General features: G+C 33.7%; 3 protein-coding genes across 7 annotated transcripts; 1 reads left to right on the forward strand and 2 right to left on the reverse strand.

The window, feature by feature from the left end:
- Positions 1 to 312: 312 nt before the first annotated feature.
- LOC111387051 (cysteine-rich repeat secretory protein 15) lies at positions 313 to 2958 on the forward strand. Of its 2 annotated transcripts, XM_023011572.1 has the most exons (4): positions 313 to 920; positions 1005 to 1294; positions 2653 to 2760; positions 2857 to 2958. In XM_023011572.1, the coding sequence occupies exons 1-4, from the start codon at positions 484 to 486 to the stop codon at positions 2859 to 2861; spliced, it is 840 nt and encodes a 279-aa protein (XP_022867340.1). In that variant the 5' UTR covers positions 313 to 483; the 3' UTR covers positions 2862 to 2958. The 2 variants fall into 2 exon arrangements, with proteins under 2 accessions (XP_022867340.1, XP_022867345.1); XM_023011577.1 differs by lacking the exon at positions 2653 to 2760.
- Positions 2959 to 3676: 718 nt separating this feature from the next.
- Positions 3677 to 4416, reverse strand: LOC111391663 (pectinesterase inhibitor 9-like). The gene has a single exon (XM_023016917.1). The coding sequence runs from the start codon at positions 4360 to 4362 to the stop codon at positions 3730 to 3732; it is 633 nt and encodes a 210-aa protein (XP_022872685.1). The 5' UTR covers positions 4363 to 4416; the 3' UTR covers positions 3677 to 3729.
- Positions 4417 to 9952: 5536 nt separating this feature from the next.
- Positions 9953 to 14924, reverse strand: LOC111387065 (protein GRAVITROPIC IN THE LIGHT 1). 4 transcript variants are annotated; one of them, XM_023011590.1, is made up of 4 exons: positions 14815 to 14923; positions 13289 to 13336; positions 11709 to 11812; positions 9953 to 11465 (listed from the first exon to the last, which is right to left on the reverse strand). In XM_023011590.1, the coding sequence occupies exon 4, from the start codon at positions 11395 to 11397 to the stop codon at positions 10129 to 10131; it is 1269 nt and encodes a 422-aa protein (XP_022867358.1). In that variant the 5' UTR covers positions 11398 to 11465; positions 11709 to 11812; positions 13289 to 13336; positions 14815 to 14923; the 3' UTR covers positions 9953 to 10128. The 4 variants fall into 4 exon arrangements, with proteins under 4 accessions (XP_022867358.1, XP_022867354.1, XP_022867371.1 ...); XM_023011586.1 differs by having other exon boundaries at positions 9953 to 11474; XM_023011603.1 differs by lacking the exon at positions 11709 to 11812 and having other exon boundaries at positions 14815 to 14924.
- Positions 14925 to 19945: the final 5021 nt, after the last annotated feature.

Below are 19945 nucleotides of genomic sequence, written 5' to 3' on the forward strand. Positions count from 1 at the left end.
GAGCCCTCAGTCCTCCTTTGGGTGGTCTAATTGAGCCTCGGACCCACAGTCTGGTCTCTAAGAAGAAAGTCTGCAAGACAAAAAATGGCATATTATAAATATAGGCCATGGAATTTAATAGGAATATATCCCAATTCCATTCTACAGAATATAAGAATCTCACTTTGTTTATCTTGATGAGACGTTGCAAAGCTTTTCCTCCATTCTCAAGAATATTAGAAGGATTTTCTTAATAAAATTCTATTGTTTCACACGCACGCACACACACAAACAAGTAGGCCAATGTATTCCACCAATCCGATCCCATTGGATCATCCAAAAAGATAAAGTGCCTAAATTACACAAAAAGAAACGCCAAAAAGCAATCCCACTCTAAAAATTCTTCAACACCAATAGTATTCGAAAGAAAAACCTATTGGGAAATTCGCACGATAGCTAAAAATCAGTTAAAAACATAAAAAGTTTACGAATTAAAGAAAGAAAATGCTGAGAAACCTTCAACAAAACTCCATTGAGATCTTCTTTCTCTTCTTCTTTCTCAATAATCATTTCCTCATTGTCAAAGCCCACATCTTCATATACGCAGGCTGTTCACAAGATAAATACACGCTTAATTCTCCCTATGTAACAAATCTCAACTCTTTATTATCCTCCATTACTAATTCGGCTCCACAGGCACTTTACAACAGCTTTTCTCTCGGAAACGACAGCTCAACCGCCTCCTCGGATGGGTCAATTTACGGCTTGTATCAATGCAGAGGTGATTTGAAGACAGAAGACTGCGCTAAATGCATAGTCAATGTGGTGAGCCAGATTGGTTTGTTGTGTCCATACACATATGGTGCAGCTTTGCAACTTGATGCCTGTTTTGTAAGATATGATCATTTTGATTTCTTGGGAAAGTTGGACACAAGTCTTAGGTACAGTACATTCAAGCACTTCATCTGAAAGTTTAAACTCTTAGAAAATAGACATATTTATCTGAGTTTTGTCTTCAACAACAGTTACAAGAAGTGCAGCAAAAGTACAACAAATGATGCCGAATTCTTGCGACGACGTGACGATGTTATCACTAATTTGCAAGTGGCAATAGGGTTTAGGGTTAGTTCATCAGGGTATGTTGCAGGTTATGCTCAGTGTTTGGGGGATATTGGTGCCACAGATTGTTCATCTTGCCTATCTGATGCTGTCACGAAAGTGAAGAGTCTGTGTGGATCTGCTGAAGCTGCAGATGTGTTCTTGGCACAGTGCTATGTGCGTTACTGGGCTTCTGGTTACTATGATACCTCTTCAGGTATATAATTTCTGTTTTTAATTTTTACATGATTTTTTCCAGTAGAAGTAGCTAGAATTTTCATGAAAAAATGGAAAAATCCAATTGGTAGTAAAATTTAATGTAAATCTTTCGCCCGGAAAAATGTAATACATTTGAGCTAATATAAAGGACATTTTTCACCCGTTAGGCCCCCATTTTTTTCAAATTTTAATGTTTGAAATAGTATTTTTTGAAGAATGTGTGGTTGAAAAGGAATGAAAAGTTTTTAATCTACGTGAAATATTATTTTTATGAAAAATTGTGTGCTTGAAAATAAGAAAGAGGGAAAAAATGAAAGAAAATGAGAGCCAAACGAGGAATATAAACGGATAGAATAATATTATTCATTTGTACTCTAGTGATATTTGATCTATGTGGTAGTGGAGCTACCATCACATTGTCCATTGAAGTTATATTGCTTTAGATGGTATAAAATTAGGCGTTTACGCTCCGACATCAGGCCCTACACTTAGTCGGCCCATATTTAGTTTAACAAAAAATCAAATTTTGAGTAGATTTTGATAAGTGGATGAAATGGGTGATTGAAATGTCAATAAAAATTGTTGATCTCATAAAATATATGATTGAAAATGAATTCGAGAAAAATGAATTTTAGAAAATGGGACTGAACATTTTATACAATTAAATTAATTGCAATACATCGAGCCTTTTCGTTGTTCTTATTCGACTACTTAATCTTTTGACATATTCTATTTAAACCATACATCTAACCTTCTCATGGCTTTTTTCTACATGATAAAAAATTATTCTTTCAGATTTAATTAACTTTCTGTAATATTATACTGTGAACTGATAAAAAGTTGAAAACTAAAGCTGATTCGAATTAAACAAGTTGAACACTTTAGATCGCACCCTAAAGCATTAGGAGAATAGAGAATCATATCCATTTCAAATATTTTTGCAAACCTAAAAACCAACAACCAATCTTTTAAAAATGGAAAAAGTACCTTCTTCCCCTTGAGCATCAATAATTGTGCTGTTTGTTTATTTTAGCCCTTTTATTTAATTTTAATCATACTTAATATTAACTTGAAGGGTGTAAAAGGACATTCACATTTCATAGAATAGGATTGGACATGATAATTAACATATTTGAACACACACGTCTCTTTTTACGACAACTAATGTCCAAAAACATTGATAATCGACGTAGAGTTGAACAAGATTAGATTATGTGACATACTTCTCTTTATGTACATTCATAGGCGATCGTCGTATGGAATCCTAGATTGACATATATACATTGCACTATTGAATTGTATAATTACAAAATTGGTGAATTTTCTTATTTTGTTTGATTTTGATGTTCTTGGTAGATTCTTCCAATAAAGACGATGTAGGAAAAACAGTGGCTACAATTGTGGGAGTAACTGCAGGAGTTGCAGTTATCATTGTTTTTCTTTCATTTTGTAGAAAGAAGTGTGGTAATATATAATTAATCAAATTCCTAATTTAAATTATTTTCTTTACTTATCTTTAATTAATGACAAGTTGTTGACTATAATTACACTATTATGCAGGTTAAGAAGAAGCCTAAGCAATTGGAAGATATTGCGGCATTTTTATTTTTTAAATGTATTATTCTTAAATGATCAATAGTAAACAAAGATCGAGAATTTAAATATCGATTCTCTTATACTTGTCACCTTAGAAAATGAGAATAAATTTGATATGTGAGTGCATGTTTTCTAGGGGAAATATAAATAAACTTCTAGCTTTAATTCAATTTCGTTTCTAAAAGATTCCATAAACTTCATAGTCACAAGTTCAATTCACATGACAAAGTACGAGAGTTTGATGCTAAAGCATGAATACTTGAAAACATTTTTATACTCACATAAGATCTTACTAGATCGTTCCTTCATTATTCACGCTTTTACGTTTAAATTGGTCGAACTTTTTATATTTTTTAAGTTAATGTATCAATGTGATTAATCTTATCATAACCACAACCCTTATCGTTATCTATACTTCCTAAGTTCAAAGTTCAATCCCATCTTAATGGTGACTCAATCACGTGGCCTCATTAATCACAAAAATAAAATGTTTGACCAATTGATCTAAGCAATTTTTATACTATTCTTCTAGTTCCTGAAAACAAATTTATATGTATTAGAGTTGTAATTTCATGTCTTCTGATAATTCTTCACGAAAAATTCGCTACGATTCGCATCCACGACTCGCCTCACTTGTCACCCCAAATTTGAAGAGGGCTTTAAGTTTGGGCAAGGTTTATTGAGATCTATCTGTCTCAACAAACTAAACCAAACAAGAACTTATATTAATTTTAGTTAATAAATGACAATTACAAAACTTTGTATTCACATATTACATCCACCTTACATGTGAATTCACAAACACAAACGAACATATAATTTTATGCTCAAAACACCCTAGACTTTTGGTTTGGTGACATGAGAAGCTCTATATCTTGCAGCAAATCTGTTGAACAAGGCTAGAGCATTGCTATTAACCTGAACAAGATTAAGGACCTTGGCTTTGATCATGGCCTTCATCTTGCTGCCGATCGACCTGCCGGAAAACCCATCGAGACAAGAGCTTGCATCAGTTACAGCGGCACTCATCCATGTCTGGACATTGCTTGCATGCCAAGGAAACTCACTTTCACCATCTTCATTCATTTGCTGCAACTCTTTGATAGAATTAGAGATTTGATCTACGCCGTCATTTATTTGATCCAAACAATCTTTGACTTGTTGATAACCCTTGGCCTTTGATTTCTTGAATAGTTTGGCCACTTCAGTGACGTAAACCCTAGTCGATTGAGCCCTAGCTAGGCTCACCCTCAAGGCAATTTGGGCTAATCTCTGATTATTTAATTGTGTCACATTCGAGTTGGTGATGAGATTGAAAAGACAACGTACACATAGTTCAGGGTAGCGTGTGGCTCGACACTGTAACTCAACAAATGCCCTAGCATGTGAACGCCGATGAACGGCCGGGTGCATTGCGTTAACAAGCGAAAAGACGAAGATGAGTAGGATAGAGAGCCTAATCATCACCATTTTTTGTGCTTAGCAGATGACTTTGAGAGGTTTTTCTGATTTTGTGATGTACAAATTTGAAGAGGTTATTGTGGGATTTATATAGAGAGGTTGTCACATGTTTAAGCATTTGATATCTCTACTTTGATTATACAATACTATGCAATTTTAATATAGTTTAAGGTGCATGTGTGACCTGTTTCCAAGAAAACCAGGTGGTTTGTTTAGGGTTGGAGTGTTTTGAGTAATTTGACAATTGTAAGTGAACTTTACTAATAACCAACATACAAATAAAATAACAAGATTACAAAATTGAATAATACTTAATTCTATTAAAAAAGATTTAATCTTATTTATTATACTACTAAGTTGTGTATCTAATGCTGCGTGCTAAATATATACGTCAGCATTATGCTTTGCTGGTCATTTAGTTGTAGTTCGAGCTGAATTATTCGAGTTTACAAACAATGCTATTTGACTTGTCTTGATCATTTGTAACAGCGTATTTACAATATTTTTTTATTTCTTTTGATGAAGACTTCATGAAAAATATGTTATTAGTAGTTTTGTACATGAAATAGCAAGTTATGATTTTCAAATATTTATGTGAAATATAACATCCTTTATCCAATCCTAACTGTTCGATAAGTGAGATGGAATAGTACTGAAAATTAAAGAAAATAATTATTTATTATATTATTTAATCTTTTCTAATACTATTGTGAAGTGCCAACCAAACATGCTTAGTGTACCTTATAACTAGGAACAATTGAGTGAAAAGTAAAAGTTGGAAAAGCCTAATGGCACTCTCGCCGGTGTCTACGGTTACTTGTTGCAAGAATTGCAAACAATTCATATAAAAAAGAACCAACATGATGCTAAAATTAAGGTTGACACATAATTTACATTTTAGCAAAATCATAATAATTAATATTATATTACCGCTACAAAATATCCAAGAAAGCAATGATATTTGTTTCCTACATAAAGATAAACAAGTAATAAATAATATTTTCGACGTTAGCAAAGTTTAATCTTAAATCCAGCAGCGATTCAAGTAAATCAATCAAACTTCCATATATAAATAAGATCTGACGGAATTTTATGTTGATTGTCGTTCCACCACAATCCTCCTCCTCTAACTAAATTTTGACACATGTCGGCCGCTCTTTCTTACCCTGTTGAATACGGAGTATCAATCGTCTTCACAGAAATAAAAATCAATTAATCTAACTGCTTTAGCTAATAAAAATAATTGATCCTGCAAATTTTAATCACAATTGAACCAATAATTCAAGTAATGGCCTTGTATATATCAAAATCTTGGAAAAGCAGATTTCACGGTCCATGCATCACGTAGGCATCAAGTATAGAAATAGTCAACTCTGGAACAATCAGAATGATCTCTTGATGTGATCCATTTGCATTTAACAATATTTCCTTCTCTTCAATTTCAGACAAAGGAACCACTAAACTAATTATTTGACATTATTATAGCATGTTTGCCCTCCGAGGCATATTCAAGTGGTGCAAAGGACAAGAGTGAAATATACTCAGTCTTGCTGGCAATCGTAGTGTGAGAGTTCGACTTCTGAAATATAGATTAAGACTTTTTGTGGGCACCAGTGTATAAGCAGTTCTTGTTTCCTGGCCTGCTTCGACACATTCCGCGATTAACCTCTTTCACGATACTCCAGGGACGGAGCGGTGGAGGATCCTTAAAGTTGAGGTTCAACCTTTTTTTTTTTATAGCATGTTTGGCCTAAAGCTTAAAAGCAGCTTATTAGCTGCTTCTTTTAGCAGCATAACATTAATGTCAGTGTACCAAACATCATGTCTGTTGTGCCAAATATACAGATGGTTGGCAAGATCCTTTTAAGAACTCAGTTTTGGATGTATTTCTCTGTCTCCTACTGTGTTGACTCGGTAAGGCAATTTTGACTAGATTTTGATTGATTTACTGAATTAGTAAAAAAATTTAATATTTTAATGAAGACTTTTTACGATAACAGTATTAAAACCTTCAAATGAAAACAAAGCCATTTAACAAAACATAAATAGAAAGTAATGCTATTTTCACTGTGCATATTTGCGAGAAAGCCATTTAACAAAATTCACCTTTGGACAATATGAAACAAAGCACCTGTCCAAATCTAATGGTTATCACTTATCCCCACATAGACTAAAGTTTAAATGCCTCCATAGTTTAAAATAAGGTAATTAGTACAAAACGTTCTTACCTTTAAGGTTTATTGTGGAAAACGTCCTCACATTTCATTTTTTTGGTATTTTTGTTCTTATTTCCACCTTTCTTTCCGGAAAACGTCATTTTCACCATTTTTAGTTTAAAATGACCAAAATACCATCTCATTTAAATAAAACCCAAAAAACATAAATAAATAAAAATAAAGAATAAATTACAATCTTACTTTTAAATGTTTTAAAAAGTGCAAGTGAGTCCAAATAATTATTAAAAGATCTAATAGCATAAACGTCCCTACGTTTGGCCTATAGTGTGAAAAAGTCATATATAAAGATTACATTTCCATTTATCATTTTAAACAATTAATCAAATTTATAGATTTATTGAGAGAATTGAATATATATTTTAACAAGTTAATAACTTAATATTACTTAAAAAATGACATAATGCACGGGTGGAAAACTAGTATTTGATAAAAAAGTAGTTATATTCACACTACAATTTTTATTTCTTGCACCATATTTTAATTACATTTAAAGTTCTCTTAACTCGTTATAACATTTATGTCCCTGACAAATTTTCACGACATGCTTGTCATCAAACCTTCCATTAGTTAACATATTTATACTTGATATAACAATTTGTGTCCACAAAGCACATTGAAATTGCATATAACAATTTATTTTTCATCATATTTTAAAAATATAAATTAATAAAAAAAGTATGAAAAAAATATTTTTCTCTCATTTCAAATCATTGAATCAAAATATTTTGATATAAATTATCATTAAGGACTAAATGTATCAATTAATGAGAATTTGAAAATAAGAATTTGATGAAAAAAATTAAGAAAATAATACTACACAATAAAAAAACTACTTTATCATGTGTTAAAGACTTAAATATCCTTCATTTGAAATGTTTAAAATGCCCACTTTGAAATCAAAATATATCAAATCCCAAACATAAATCCCTACTTTCATTCTCACTTTTCATATGTAATTGACATAAAACGTCCACATCTTTCAAGTTTATTGTGAAAAACGTCTATACCTTTCATTTTTATTTTTTTTGTATTTTCGCCCCTACCTTTCACCTCTCTTTGCGCTGAACGTCATTTTCATCATTTTTTAAAATAAAATGACCAATATACCTTCTTATCTAAATTAAAAAAAGAAAAGAAAAATAAAAAATAAATTTTAACTTTAGGCCCTAACTTTTAAAAAGTGCAAATAATCCACCGAAATAACTTCACCTTCTTCCCACACCTCACCTCATCCCACCATCACTTGTCGGCCATTTTTAGCCACCTTTCGACAACTTCACCTTCTTCCCACACCTCACCTCATCCCACCATCACTTGTCGGCCATTTTTAGCCACCTTTCGACCACTAAAACCACTGGATATTGATATCAATGGAAAGCCCTCAACCTCCTCCAAAATTACCATCCAACAACTCCCCATAATTGGAGCAAAGACATCAGAAGAAGTAGCATTTGGAGTTGAAAAATTCCCACGTGCAGTTGGACTTAATTAGAGTTGAATCCAGCATTTAGGTTGTAAATTGGCTCAATTGTTTGTTGACCCATGGATTTTCCATTGAGGTTCTAATTGTCGAATTGAACATTTGGAGTACCATAGATTCAACAAATTCCTTGGTCTCGAATTTTTTGCATAAGGTCAGAAGTTCATCCACAAATTCAACTTGTTTCGGACGAAATTGGCCTTGACCCATGGTTGGGCAAGGTGAATTAGAGGGAGATGAGATTAGCCCATGTGGTCTAAGACCATGTGTTGACCGAACGGAGCTGGAATCTGCAATATTCGGCTGATGATGCAGGTTCGCGATTGGTGGTACTTCTAGAATAAATTTAGATTGTTGGAGTGACATTTAGGTAAATTGAGGACATGGTTATAATCGATAGGGTATGGGCAATCATCTGGTGAAGGCCTGCGATCTAGGTGGTGGCCAAAGGAGGAGACTCTGGTAGTTTTCAGATTTTCTAATTGTTGACTTTGAGAGTTGCTTCCGACAAGATTAGTTGGTGTTATGGGGAGTAATTGGGTGGTAATTGTGGAGGAGGTTAAGGGCTTTTTATTGATGTCAATATCCAGTGGTTCTAGTGGTTGAAAATGTCCGACAAGTGGCGATGGAATGGGGGTGAGGTGCGGGAAGAAGGTAAAGTTATTTTTAATATTTTAATAATGCCTAATAACAAAAAAATCCATATGTTTGACACTTCTTGCTAAAAACGTCCCTACATTTCAATTTTTTTTACATTTTCATCCATATTTTCACGTTTCATTGTGGAAAACGTCCATTTCACCAGTTTTAAACGTAGGGACGCTTTTCACATTATAAGCCAAACGTAAGGATATTTTGTGCTATTAGACATTTTAATAATTACTTAGACCCACTTGCACTTTTTAAAATATTTAGGAGTAAGATTGTAATTTATTCTTTATTTTTCTTTTCTTTATTTTTGGGTTTTATTTAAATTGGAGGGTATTTTGGACATTTTACATTAAAAATGGTGAAAATGACATTTTTCGCAAAGAAATATGAAAATAAAGACAAAAATGTCGAAAATGAAAGATGTTGACGTTTTCCATAATAAATATTGAAGGTAGGGATGTTTTTTGCTAATTACCCTTTAAAATATTCTCCAATCTTTGACCTCATTTCTAAAAAGTGAATTTATAACATAAAAGAATATATATATATATATAAGATTATCATTTCTAAACACCGATACTTAGCTTATGTTAACCACCGGTGACATGACACACCATTTAATTGATGAATAAGTTAATAATAAATTCCATGGATTTAATGATTCACCAATTAAATAGCGTGTCATGTCACCAGTGCTTAGGAGATCTTTTTCGTTCGTATATATATATATCATGGGAACCAATACGACAGTTCTGACAAGCTAGAAAATACATAGAACAGGAAATCCACAGCTAAGAAAATAACAGATCAATAAAAGGCTAGCTTAAAAAATATACACAAATATGGAGGAGGAGATCCAATAAATGGCAGCATATTCCATATCAAACGACGAGTACGTAACAACAAATAATAAACTACTACAAGCGGGAAACAATACAGTCCGACAAGGTATCAAATTGTATATAGCACCGGTGACATGACACACCATTTAATTGGTAAATAAGTTAATGATAGATCTCATGGATTTAATGATTCATCAATTAAATAGTGTGTCATGTCACTGGTGTTTAACATAAATTAAGAACCGGTGTTTAGGAGATCTTTTTCGTGCGTATAAATATATCATGCGAACCAATACAACAGTTCTGACAAGCTAGAAAATACATAGAACAGGAAATCCACAGCTAAGAAAATAATAGATCAATAAAAGGGCTTAAAAAATATACACAAATATGGAGGAGGAGATCTGAAATAAATGGCAGCATATTCCATATCAAACGACGAGTACGCAACAACAAATAATAAACTACTACAAGCGTGGAACAATACAGTCAGACAAGGTATCAAATTGTCATAAAACCACACACATGCGTACATGTTTGACGAACTTCCATCCGAGAGAGCAAGTCATTCTGCCATCTTCATGCCCGTAAGATAGACTTGGGACTGGATCACACTACCGCCAATCCAGAAACCCGGCATAACCATTAGACCCACTTTAGGCTTCTGATCGCTATCTTCAATGACACAATTTTTCTCAACACTTTCCATATAAACTTCCGAGAACTCAGCGCCTCGCTTGACCTGGAAAATCTTAACTGAGGGATCAAAAGAATGTGCCAACCTGTGCAAAAGCCAAATTGACTTTGCCAGTTTTAGAAAAGCCTGGTAAAAAGCTGTCCTCGGATGACCACCTCCCATCACATAGTTCCGCTGATCTAGGTTTCCAAAAAACGAAGCCTCCATCTTTGGGTGAACGACAACTACGTATTTGCTCCGGCAAAATTTCTCAAAAATGGAATCTGGACTCTGCCCTACGGCATCTAGTGGATCCATTTCTCTTAAGGCGAGATATTGGTGGAATACACTTTCTTTGGTGCCTGATGGATTTTCCGATTTCACGGAGAAGCTTTCATCCTGAAACCCCAAGAACATTCTTTGGCAAATATGGGATTCAAAGGCATATTTCTTGTGAGCTCTCTTTGCATAAACAATGTCCGGCTCTATGGAGTTTGCCGCCGCATCAAGATCCCACCCAGCTGCTTTCATCATGTTGATTAATGGCTTGGAAAAATCATGAATGGATTTATAAGCAGCTTCCACTGCTGACTTGAAAAGATCAGGGGATAAGTCCAAAGAAAATATCCCATCTTCATCGACACCATCTTTAAATTCTTTGGTTGACATGCCCCTAAGCTTGAGGTTCTTCTCCAGTTTTACCCGCTTCTGACTTGCCTCTTGGATTTTCTGGTGCAGTTGAACAATCTCGGAGTCTTTATTCTGAATTTCAGACTGGAATTTTTTCACCATGACCTCATAAGTCTTCAACAAGCTCTGCTGTTCCTGAATCTCAGCAGCTAAGCGAGAGTCCTGTGGAGAAACGCACACAGGTTTGGGGTTATGCTCTCGGTAGAAATGCTTGAGTTCTGAGAGATTCTTCAGCTCGGAAATCACAAGTTTATCGGCAGCTTGAATCTTGTCTGGGTCGTAAGGAGTATGAGCAGATTGAAGTTGAATGTAGGCAGACTTCAGGGACGAGATATTGGTAAAAATCTTAGATACTAGCGCTTCCATAGCTTCCGGATTCTGATTTGCAGCTTCTTCCATGGGTTGGGGGTGGACCTTTTGGTTATTGCTGTCTCGGAGCTGGGTATCCTTCACGCCAGTCTGTTGCATATCTACTTGCAATTAGAAGGAAATTCACCAAGATATTTTTGGCCCCAGAGGAATTACTGCAGCAAATCCTGCAAAATCTGACAAGGTTATCCAGAGCATTAGTTAGAAAATAAAGAAGCGGGCATTTCATTTGAAGTCTTGGAAATACTTAGTCTGGATAAAAACATAATAATATAAGATTAAGAACTAGCAAAAATTGCTGAAAACACACGACAAGTACAGATTAAATAGATCGTGACTCAACTTCACATGTTTCTAACTAAAGCTCGCTCAGGCCATTGATATTTGGATATGAATTAATACTGACTTACCAAATCAACATGCTTTGTGGAATCCACCAAGGAAATCTCCTCCAGATCCACTCTTTACCAGCAGTTGTAATCCAATCAAATCAAAGCTAGTAGATTTTCATGTCCTAACAAAATTTTCAAGATAAATAGCAGTCCAACAACATCATGACCCAGAAAGGATGGCTAAGAGGGATAGTCAATACAAGCAATTAAAAGGGAAATCATTAATTACAATGGTGAAGTTTTAAGTCATAAAATATAGCTTGTCAGAATCACAGGACCTATACAGACTGGGATTTGGCTCTTTGAAGGCTAGATATGTTAAATCAAAAACTTCTAAGCAAGCAGTAGCAGTTGCAGCAAATGGGTGGTACAGTATCAGATTCAATAAAATTGGTGGACATGGAATATAGCTGGAGTATCATAGCCATGAGTCCATGACAATAATTCAAAGTTTCTTTAATTTTCAAAAGCAAAACAAGAACAGAAGAAGTCTCGAATGGGGATACTGCAAATCATGACCAAAGTAAATTTTCATAAACAAAGAAAGATTATTCTCAAACATGATCCAAATGTCTGAGACTCAGAGAATTCCAATTTTTATCTTTTCATTTTCTTCAAGAAGTTAGAAATATTACTACAGCAGAGAATAACGTTGGAGGGGGTGGGGGGGGGTCCAGGGGGGGGGGGGGGGGGGGGGGGGGGGGTTACCATACACCCATGCTACACACGGTAGGACACAGCTTTCGATACCCATGTAGTCAACAATTTTCCACTGGAAAAAAAGAGGAACGTGGATATTCATCTATATTTTCAGCTACACTAACATCTATGGTTACTGATACTGATTTCCATTAAAGAATTATAAAAGGGACACAGAAAGAACAAAAGAGAATAAACTTATTAATAAATTCTCCATAAAGAACATTTTAATAAAATTCTTCAGCCAATTAATCTTGCAAACAACACGTCGAGAGAGAGAATGTTTAGAAACAATCTCCTACTCTTTTAATTGTTAATCAAGATGGACCAAGATTTTAAAAAACTAATCTTCCATGGATGTTGCGAATCTGAGAGAAAGAGTAAATTAAACCCAGTAATCACTCAAATCGTAGAAATCACATTAATTGCTGTTAGTGTGGCCACTTAGTACCTAGATGGCTAGACAAGCACAAAAATTTCAATAGCAAGGACACAAGCAAACTGCAGCTGCCACCCATAATAAACATCTGAAAAGAAGGTCCTTCACTGCATAGAGTGATGGACATAATAAATGATTTTTGAGACCCTGTACGAATAAATGTCCTGCCATCGTGCAAGCCTCCCACTTGAGGCCACTATCCCTTGAGGAAAAAATAGATAGGACACTAGCAAATCCCAGTGATAACAATCATACAAGGAGAAGACTCTACGTTGCATTGCAGCAAAGCTGAATTTCGAAGACTGTATGCAAAGTAACGAAACTGAATTTATTGCACATGCAAATAGCCAATATAAAAACCAAAGCAATTACTAAAACCGAAGGTATGTATGTTCTTAACCACGTTTATGGAATTGCACATATTTGAAAAACACGGAGAGGGAAAAGCTATTCAGCATACCTTCAGGTAACTAATGTGTATGAATCCAGAAAGCATAATAATTCCAACCTACACGCACAAAGAAATATACTATTAATTAGCAAAGTTACTGATTTATAAATTTATTTTCTATAATCTATAATCTCCCACAGTCTATAGAGTACAGCCGAAAGTTTTGCAGCTGGTAGAGGGGAATGGACCATAAGATGAAATATGAAAGAATTAATAAACAGAAGGTGTGTTCAAACATTTACCAAAAGCAAGCTCAAAGAGTGGGAACCGAATCATAGTTCTACATATTTAAATTGGTTGGGGGGGGGGGGGGGGGGGGGGGGGGGGGGGGGGGGGGGGCTATATTTTGAAATTTTCCTTTTCAATTAATCGTTGCTTAGTTGCAAACGATATAATTAAGAGAGGCATTTGTAATCAAAGTAATCATTTAGCTACAAATGGACCTTCTCTATACAGAATCACAGATTCAAAAGTGAACCTCTCTTTTGTCAATTGATATTGAATTAATCCACCATTGATAGATCCGAATAATCTGTACCTGATTTTCAATTTCTTATGACTTCGTATACATTTTGGAATTCAAATGTTATAAATATCAGTAAACTTATTGTTATTTGTTTCACGATCAGTTAAAACTACAGAAACAAACTAACATGTATTATCATTGACTAACTACAGAATCTTCTTCGGATTCGACACGGAAATACAACTTCGAAACCCAAATCTGCACAGTGTCTCGCTATCCCTTCCTCTTTGAATTTGAACACAAATCTGCTCCACTCTCCTTTTTGAAAATTTTATTGTGTTACTGCATTCTTCAAAAAAATAAAAATAAAAATTCCAGCATTATATCCTACCCCCCAGTGCACTCGTTTCCCTGGCTCCATCCATGGTAGTTACCCCTACTGTATATCATAAAACCAAGTCCTCATGAACTAAGCATGAGGTCTAATGAAATTCTGCAAAACCGAAAAATGCTTTTTTTCTCATTAAAGTGACGTGATGAATGGCATCTGGGCAGCTAACGGTGAATGACAATGGAGATTCAATTGTGCATCAGACTCTAAATGGCTGCATATAGTTAAGTTCAATGACTAATAATTAACTATATAAACATTCTATTTTAGAATCCTAGTTCTAGATAGTATAAATCGCACTTACAATTTACAAATTGTAGACTTCCATATCGAATCAATTCTGAAAAGAGTTTTCATTTCCCATTTTCAGGCGCTAAATGTCAAAACAACAGTACATAAAACAATTTAACACGCTCCAGCTCCATCAGCTTTCGAAGCCACAAATCACACGCTGTAACTTGTATTTTCCAGGAATACAAATAATTAAATACTAAACAAACACTATTTGATTTGAGATTTCATATATTTGAGGCGTTCAAATGGAAATATACAATAAATTGGATGTCTGGCAACCCTAAAAGGAAAGTATTTTACACAGCATCAGTTAAACTTTCAGGATATTAAAAATACATTGTAATTTTAACAAGAAAATAAAAATGATGGGTTCATTCAATTTACCTGGTCGTAGATCTCGCCGAAAAATCGCCTGAAATGGACGCTTAGAGAGAGACGGAGAGATTTGGGGTAACTTTTGAAATTTGATATTGTTTTCTGACAATTTTAAAGACGCGTTTGGTAGGAGTAAAAATTGCCTCGAAAAGCTGAAAAGTGATATTTTTTCCTTTTTCTTTTAGTAATTATGAAACTTGCCTTTTTTGTTATGATTAAAATTAGAATTTTAGTAAATTTTGACAAAAATTGATAAAACGTCCCCGTTAATAAGTTGTGAATTTAAAAAATATATGTTTAAAATTAATTGTTGACTTTGAATTAAATTAAAATTAAAATTTCATTCCTTTTGAGGCTACATTGTCAAAGTAAGCAACATATCAATGTTGAAGTTTCACAAATTAAAAAGTTTTTTATATTAAAATTCACTTATTTATTTTATATTAAAATTTACTTATTTATTTATAAGTAACCTTTAGAGTTAGCCAAAGATATATTTTAAAGTTATAACATCAAACTTTTTTATTTTTTCTTGCCCCTCTTGAATGAATTAATTTATCCCCTTTGTTTGAGCCACATTATTTTTATTAAAATGCATTTTTAAATAGTGTGTTGATAGAAAATTTGTGGTTAAAAATAAGGAAAAATTTTGAATCTGCATATAAAATTATTTTATTGAAAATGTGTGATTAAAATGATGTCAAAATCCTGTTTAATAATATATTTTCTTAAAAGAATGTGGATCAAACAGGGTGCTATACTTATGTTGATAGAGTTTGTGCTTGATAAAAATAAAATATTCTTTTTTGCAAAAAAAAAAAAAAGAAAAAAAAGGTAGAGTTTGTGCATAATAATAAATAGTTTTAGCAATTTTTCCCAATACCAAACAGATCCTTCACACTTTTGTGTTCTTTAATCTTTTCTGCTTTCGGTGGGTGCTCAGGTTGATTGCTGCTACATCACTTTATATTTATTAATTATCATTTGTAATTATAATCAATAAATCTCTGAATTACTTTGATTCTAAGCCAAAATTAGTACCCTTTATTAAAAATGTATTATAGCCCAGTTTTCATTTTCAAAGTTCGATGAATTAAGTACTTTTTGATCTGTACTCTAAGTTGAATAGTATAATACGTTTTGAAAATTTCAAATGAACCTGTTTGACAGAATTTATTTGAGAATAATGAGTTATTAAAAAGTATTTTTTAAGAGAATGTGTGGTTGAAAAGCAAAGATACTTTATTGGTTCATGTATAGAATGTTTTATTATATGAATGTGTAGTGAAAAATGATCCTATAGGCTATAGCAAACGATTTAAATTTTTAAAGAATGACAAACAATATCGTAATTTTTCTGAAGTTTTGAAACAATTAACCACTTTTTATAATTGGAATCTTGATGCTTGAAATTCGAAGTCTTATCAATTTCACTTAGGAAGCTCATCCAAGGAAATGCTTCTTCTTAAGAGTGTACTTGATTGATATGAAGAATATCACATAAAAAATAAAATGTTTTCTTTGATTCTAGGAAAACAAAAGCCTACACCCACAAAGACAATATTTTTCTTAATAACATGGAAAATTATGCATATTTTGAAAAATTAGAAAATATTTTCAATGGAAAAAAATAGCAACCAAGCACTTCAAAATAGGAATTTAGGTGGAAAACTAATATTTTTCATAAAAAATAAATGTAATCAAAATGTTTTCTTACATGTCTATCATAAGTGGTAATAATGATGGTTACATTTTTTTGATAATTTTTCATAAACATACAAATAGTAAAAACAATCCGAGGTTCAAAATACACCCACGTGAAGAGTAGTGATTTAACTCTCTCTCTCTCTCTCTCTCTCTCTCTCTCTCTCTATCTCTCTCTCTCTCTCTATATATATATATATATGTGTGTGTGTGTGTGTGTGTGTGTGTGTGTGTTAAATGTTTATAATAACTTGAATACTTATTAAAATAAAGAGGTTTTAGTTTTAGGAATTCACTTATTGGCACATCAAAAAAATTGAGCTAGTGACTAAGGATATATTACCGCTCAAGACTTAGATGATTTGTTTGATGATTTTATTCCTAGCAATCAAGAATAAGTCATCTACATAGACTCGTTTGATATACACCAAACATATAATTCTTATTTCCTGGATATAGAAATCCTAGATGAATCGTCAAACTTTATCCACCAATTGTACTCAATATGTTTTGGACATGTTATAAAATGCATCTTATTATACTCGATGTATCAAGTATAATTTTGTACAATCTCATGATCATCGTGACTCAGATTGAATAACTCAAGTTAACTTTGTTTATTCAACTAACAGCTGTAACCTTTTATTGCTTAATACTTGGATCAAAAATTTCGAATTTAGTTTCCCACGCATGGCTTATTAAGCTATATTTACTTACAAGCTCGAATGGAAATTGTACATTAAACTTGTCCACTTTCATTATTTTCTTTCCATGGTATTCTATTCTCCATTGGTCAATTTGTTTTCGAACAAAACCCTCGGCTTCACCCTCTATGAATGAACTGTCCTCGTTGCTTAGACTATATTAAACTTCTATGTACTCTTAAGAGTTTGATAGTCGGCTAGATGTCAAATTTGATGCTGCCTTCATCTTCTGTTTTTTCTTTTCAAAAAAGCACATGTAATTTTCTTACCATATTTCTTCTAGCAGCCAACATTTGAGTATTATCTCAAGTTTATTTATAAGATAAAGATAAAATAATGGGTTATTGCTAACGGATGCTCTAGGGTGGTTAAGCTTCTACTACAGAGCCATGGTGTTAGAAGAAAATTCCAATATCTCGGCTCGATCAGATTAGACCGGACGCGACACGACTCGACTCAATAAAATTATAAAACAATGTTAGCTCATTTTGTTTACTATACTTATAATATATTACATTTTGTGAGATGAAGTGGATATTTTTTTTTTGATACCCAGGTATCCACCTTACAGCGATTAATTCTGGAGTTTACGATTCAGCCCCTTTTCACACAATAGATGAAGTGGATATTGATAGCACAAATGGTGAGCCCAGACTTTGAATAGCTCAACAGAATATGCCCAATAAAAAAACGAAGTACCATTTTGTCTTCAGATAAATATTTCATCCATCCACAATTACAAATTTCTACTTTGCTGGAAAATTAACTTTTGAGTATTAAACTTTTGGCCGTCGGTCAAATTACTAAAGTGATCATCATTTTTATACTTATTTTTAGAAAAAAAAAAAGTAACTTTAAAAATAGAAAAAATATACATATCAAAATGAAGATTGATTTTACCATTTTTTTTCAAATCTGTCATTTATGTTTTGCTCATATTTGTAATTTGATGTTTATTACTTTTAACTAGTTTTTGTAACAAAGTACAAATTATTAAGCATTGTTTGGTCTCATTATTTTCAAAATACATTTTTTTATGTCTTACTTTTAATTCCACATTTTTTAATAAAATAGTATTATATGCAGATCAAAAATTTTCTCACTTTTTAATCATATATTCTCCATTAAAATATTATTTAAAAATGTAATTTGGACAAAAATAGAGCTCGAACAATAAAAAGAAAATCCGATGTATAAAATATAAATATTATTCAATTTCAGTTTGTAAATTATTTTATTTTTCCTTTTATTGACATCTAAGAATATTTGAAAATAAAAAATGTCAATGTAATTCGAAAAATTTGTTTGGGACCCATAAAATGCCCATACCCTGAGTTAATTGTTTCAATGGTCGTTAAACTTATGTCTGTTGGAAATAATACTGTGATTGAGGATATTACTCCTCAATCACAATCTTCCCATAGCATGCCAATGTCAATCACGTAATTGAAGGAGGCTAATTTACACGGTTTCCATTTCATTTACACGGTTTCCATTTCATTGTAAATTATTGATTTGTATTCCATTTATACTATCTTGTAAAGCTCTATATAATGCAATACGATACACCACTGAAATTAAGGTGAATTTTTAATCATTCTTATGGTATCAGAGCCAAGTGGTTTAACATACATACCACATATCCTGTTCTTCTTCTTCCCTTCATGGCTTTTGAAACTTCTGCCACCCTTCTTCCTTTCAATACCTTAATCCACATGATCACTATTAAACTTTCCTCCTCAAATTATCTTCTCTGGAAAGCCTAACTCCTCCCTCTTCTTGAAAGTCAAGAATTATTAGGACATGTTGATGGCACCCTTATGCAGCCCCCAAAACTTGACGCTACCACTTCTCTCACGCCAAGTGACAAATACCTAGCATGGAAAGCTATTGATCAGCGTCTCCTCATTTTGTTACTTTCCTCCCTCACAGAGGAAGCCATGGCTGAGGTAGTTGGCCTCTCCATCGCACGAGACGTGTGGCTAGCACTAGAAAATGCATTTAGCTATCGTTCTAAAGCTCGAGAACTACGCCTTAAGGATGACTTGCAATTAATGAAACGCGGCAATAGATCGGTTGTTGAGTATGCCCGTTCCTTCAAAGCAATTTGTGATCAACTACATGCAATTGGCTGTCCAGTTGGTGGTACTGACAAGGTGCACTGGTTTCTCCGCGGGTTCGGTACTGATTTCTCTAGTTTCTCCACAGCACAAATGGCCCAAACTTCTCTACCCTCATTTGTAGATTTAGTCTCAAAGGCCGAAAGTTTTGAAATTTTTCAGAAATCCCTTGACTCATCTTCTCCAGCAGCGACAGCCTTTACTGTCACAAAAAATTCCACCCATCGTGGTGGCTCTTCTCGTAGTCATCGGGGTCGCTTCGGTGGGCATGGCAGCAGTTCATCTGGTCGTGGACAAGGACACTCCAACTACAGCCAATGGTGTCGTCCACCAAGATGCCAGATTTGCAGGATGGATGGCCACTTTGCCGATCGGTGCCTTCAACGCTGTGATTGGAATGAGACANGGGATTAGCACTCCTTTTTCACTCCCACATTTCTCCTCGCTTTTGGGTTGACGCGTTCAGCACTGCAGCTTACATTATCAACCGCTTGCCTACACCACTCCTTGGAGGTAAATCACCTTTTGAGATTTTGTACGGTAACCCTCCGAACTATGAAAACTTTCACCCTTTTGGTTGTCGTGTGTATCCTTGCTTACGAGATTATATGC

This window comes from Olea europaea, chromosome 3 (genome assembly GCF_002742605.1).
Source record: "Olea europaea var. sylvestris chromosome 3, O_europaea_v1, whole genome shotgun sequence".
Classification (NCBI taxonomy): Eukaryota; Viridiplantae; Streptophyta; class Magnoliopsida; order Lamiales; family Oleaceae; genus Olea; species Olea europaea.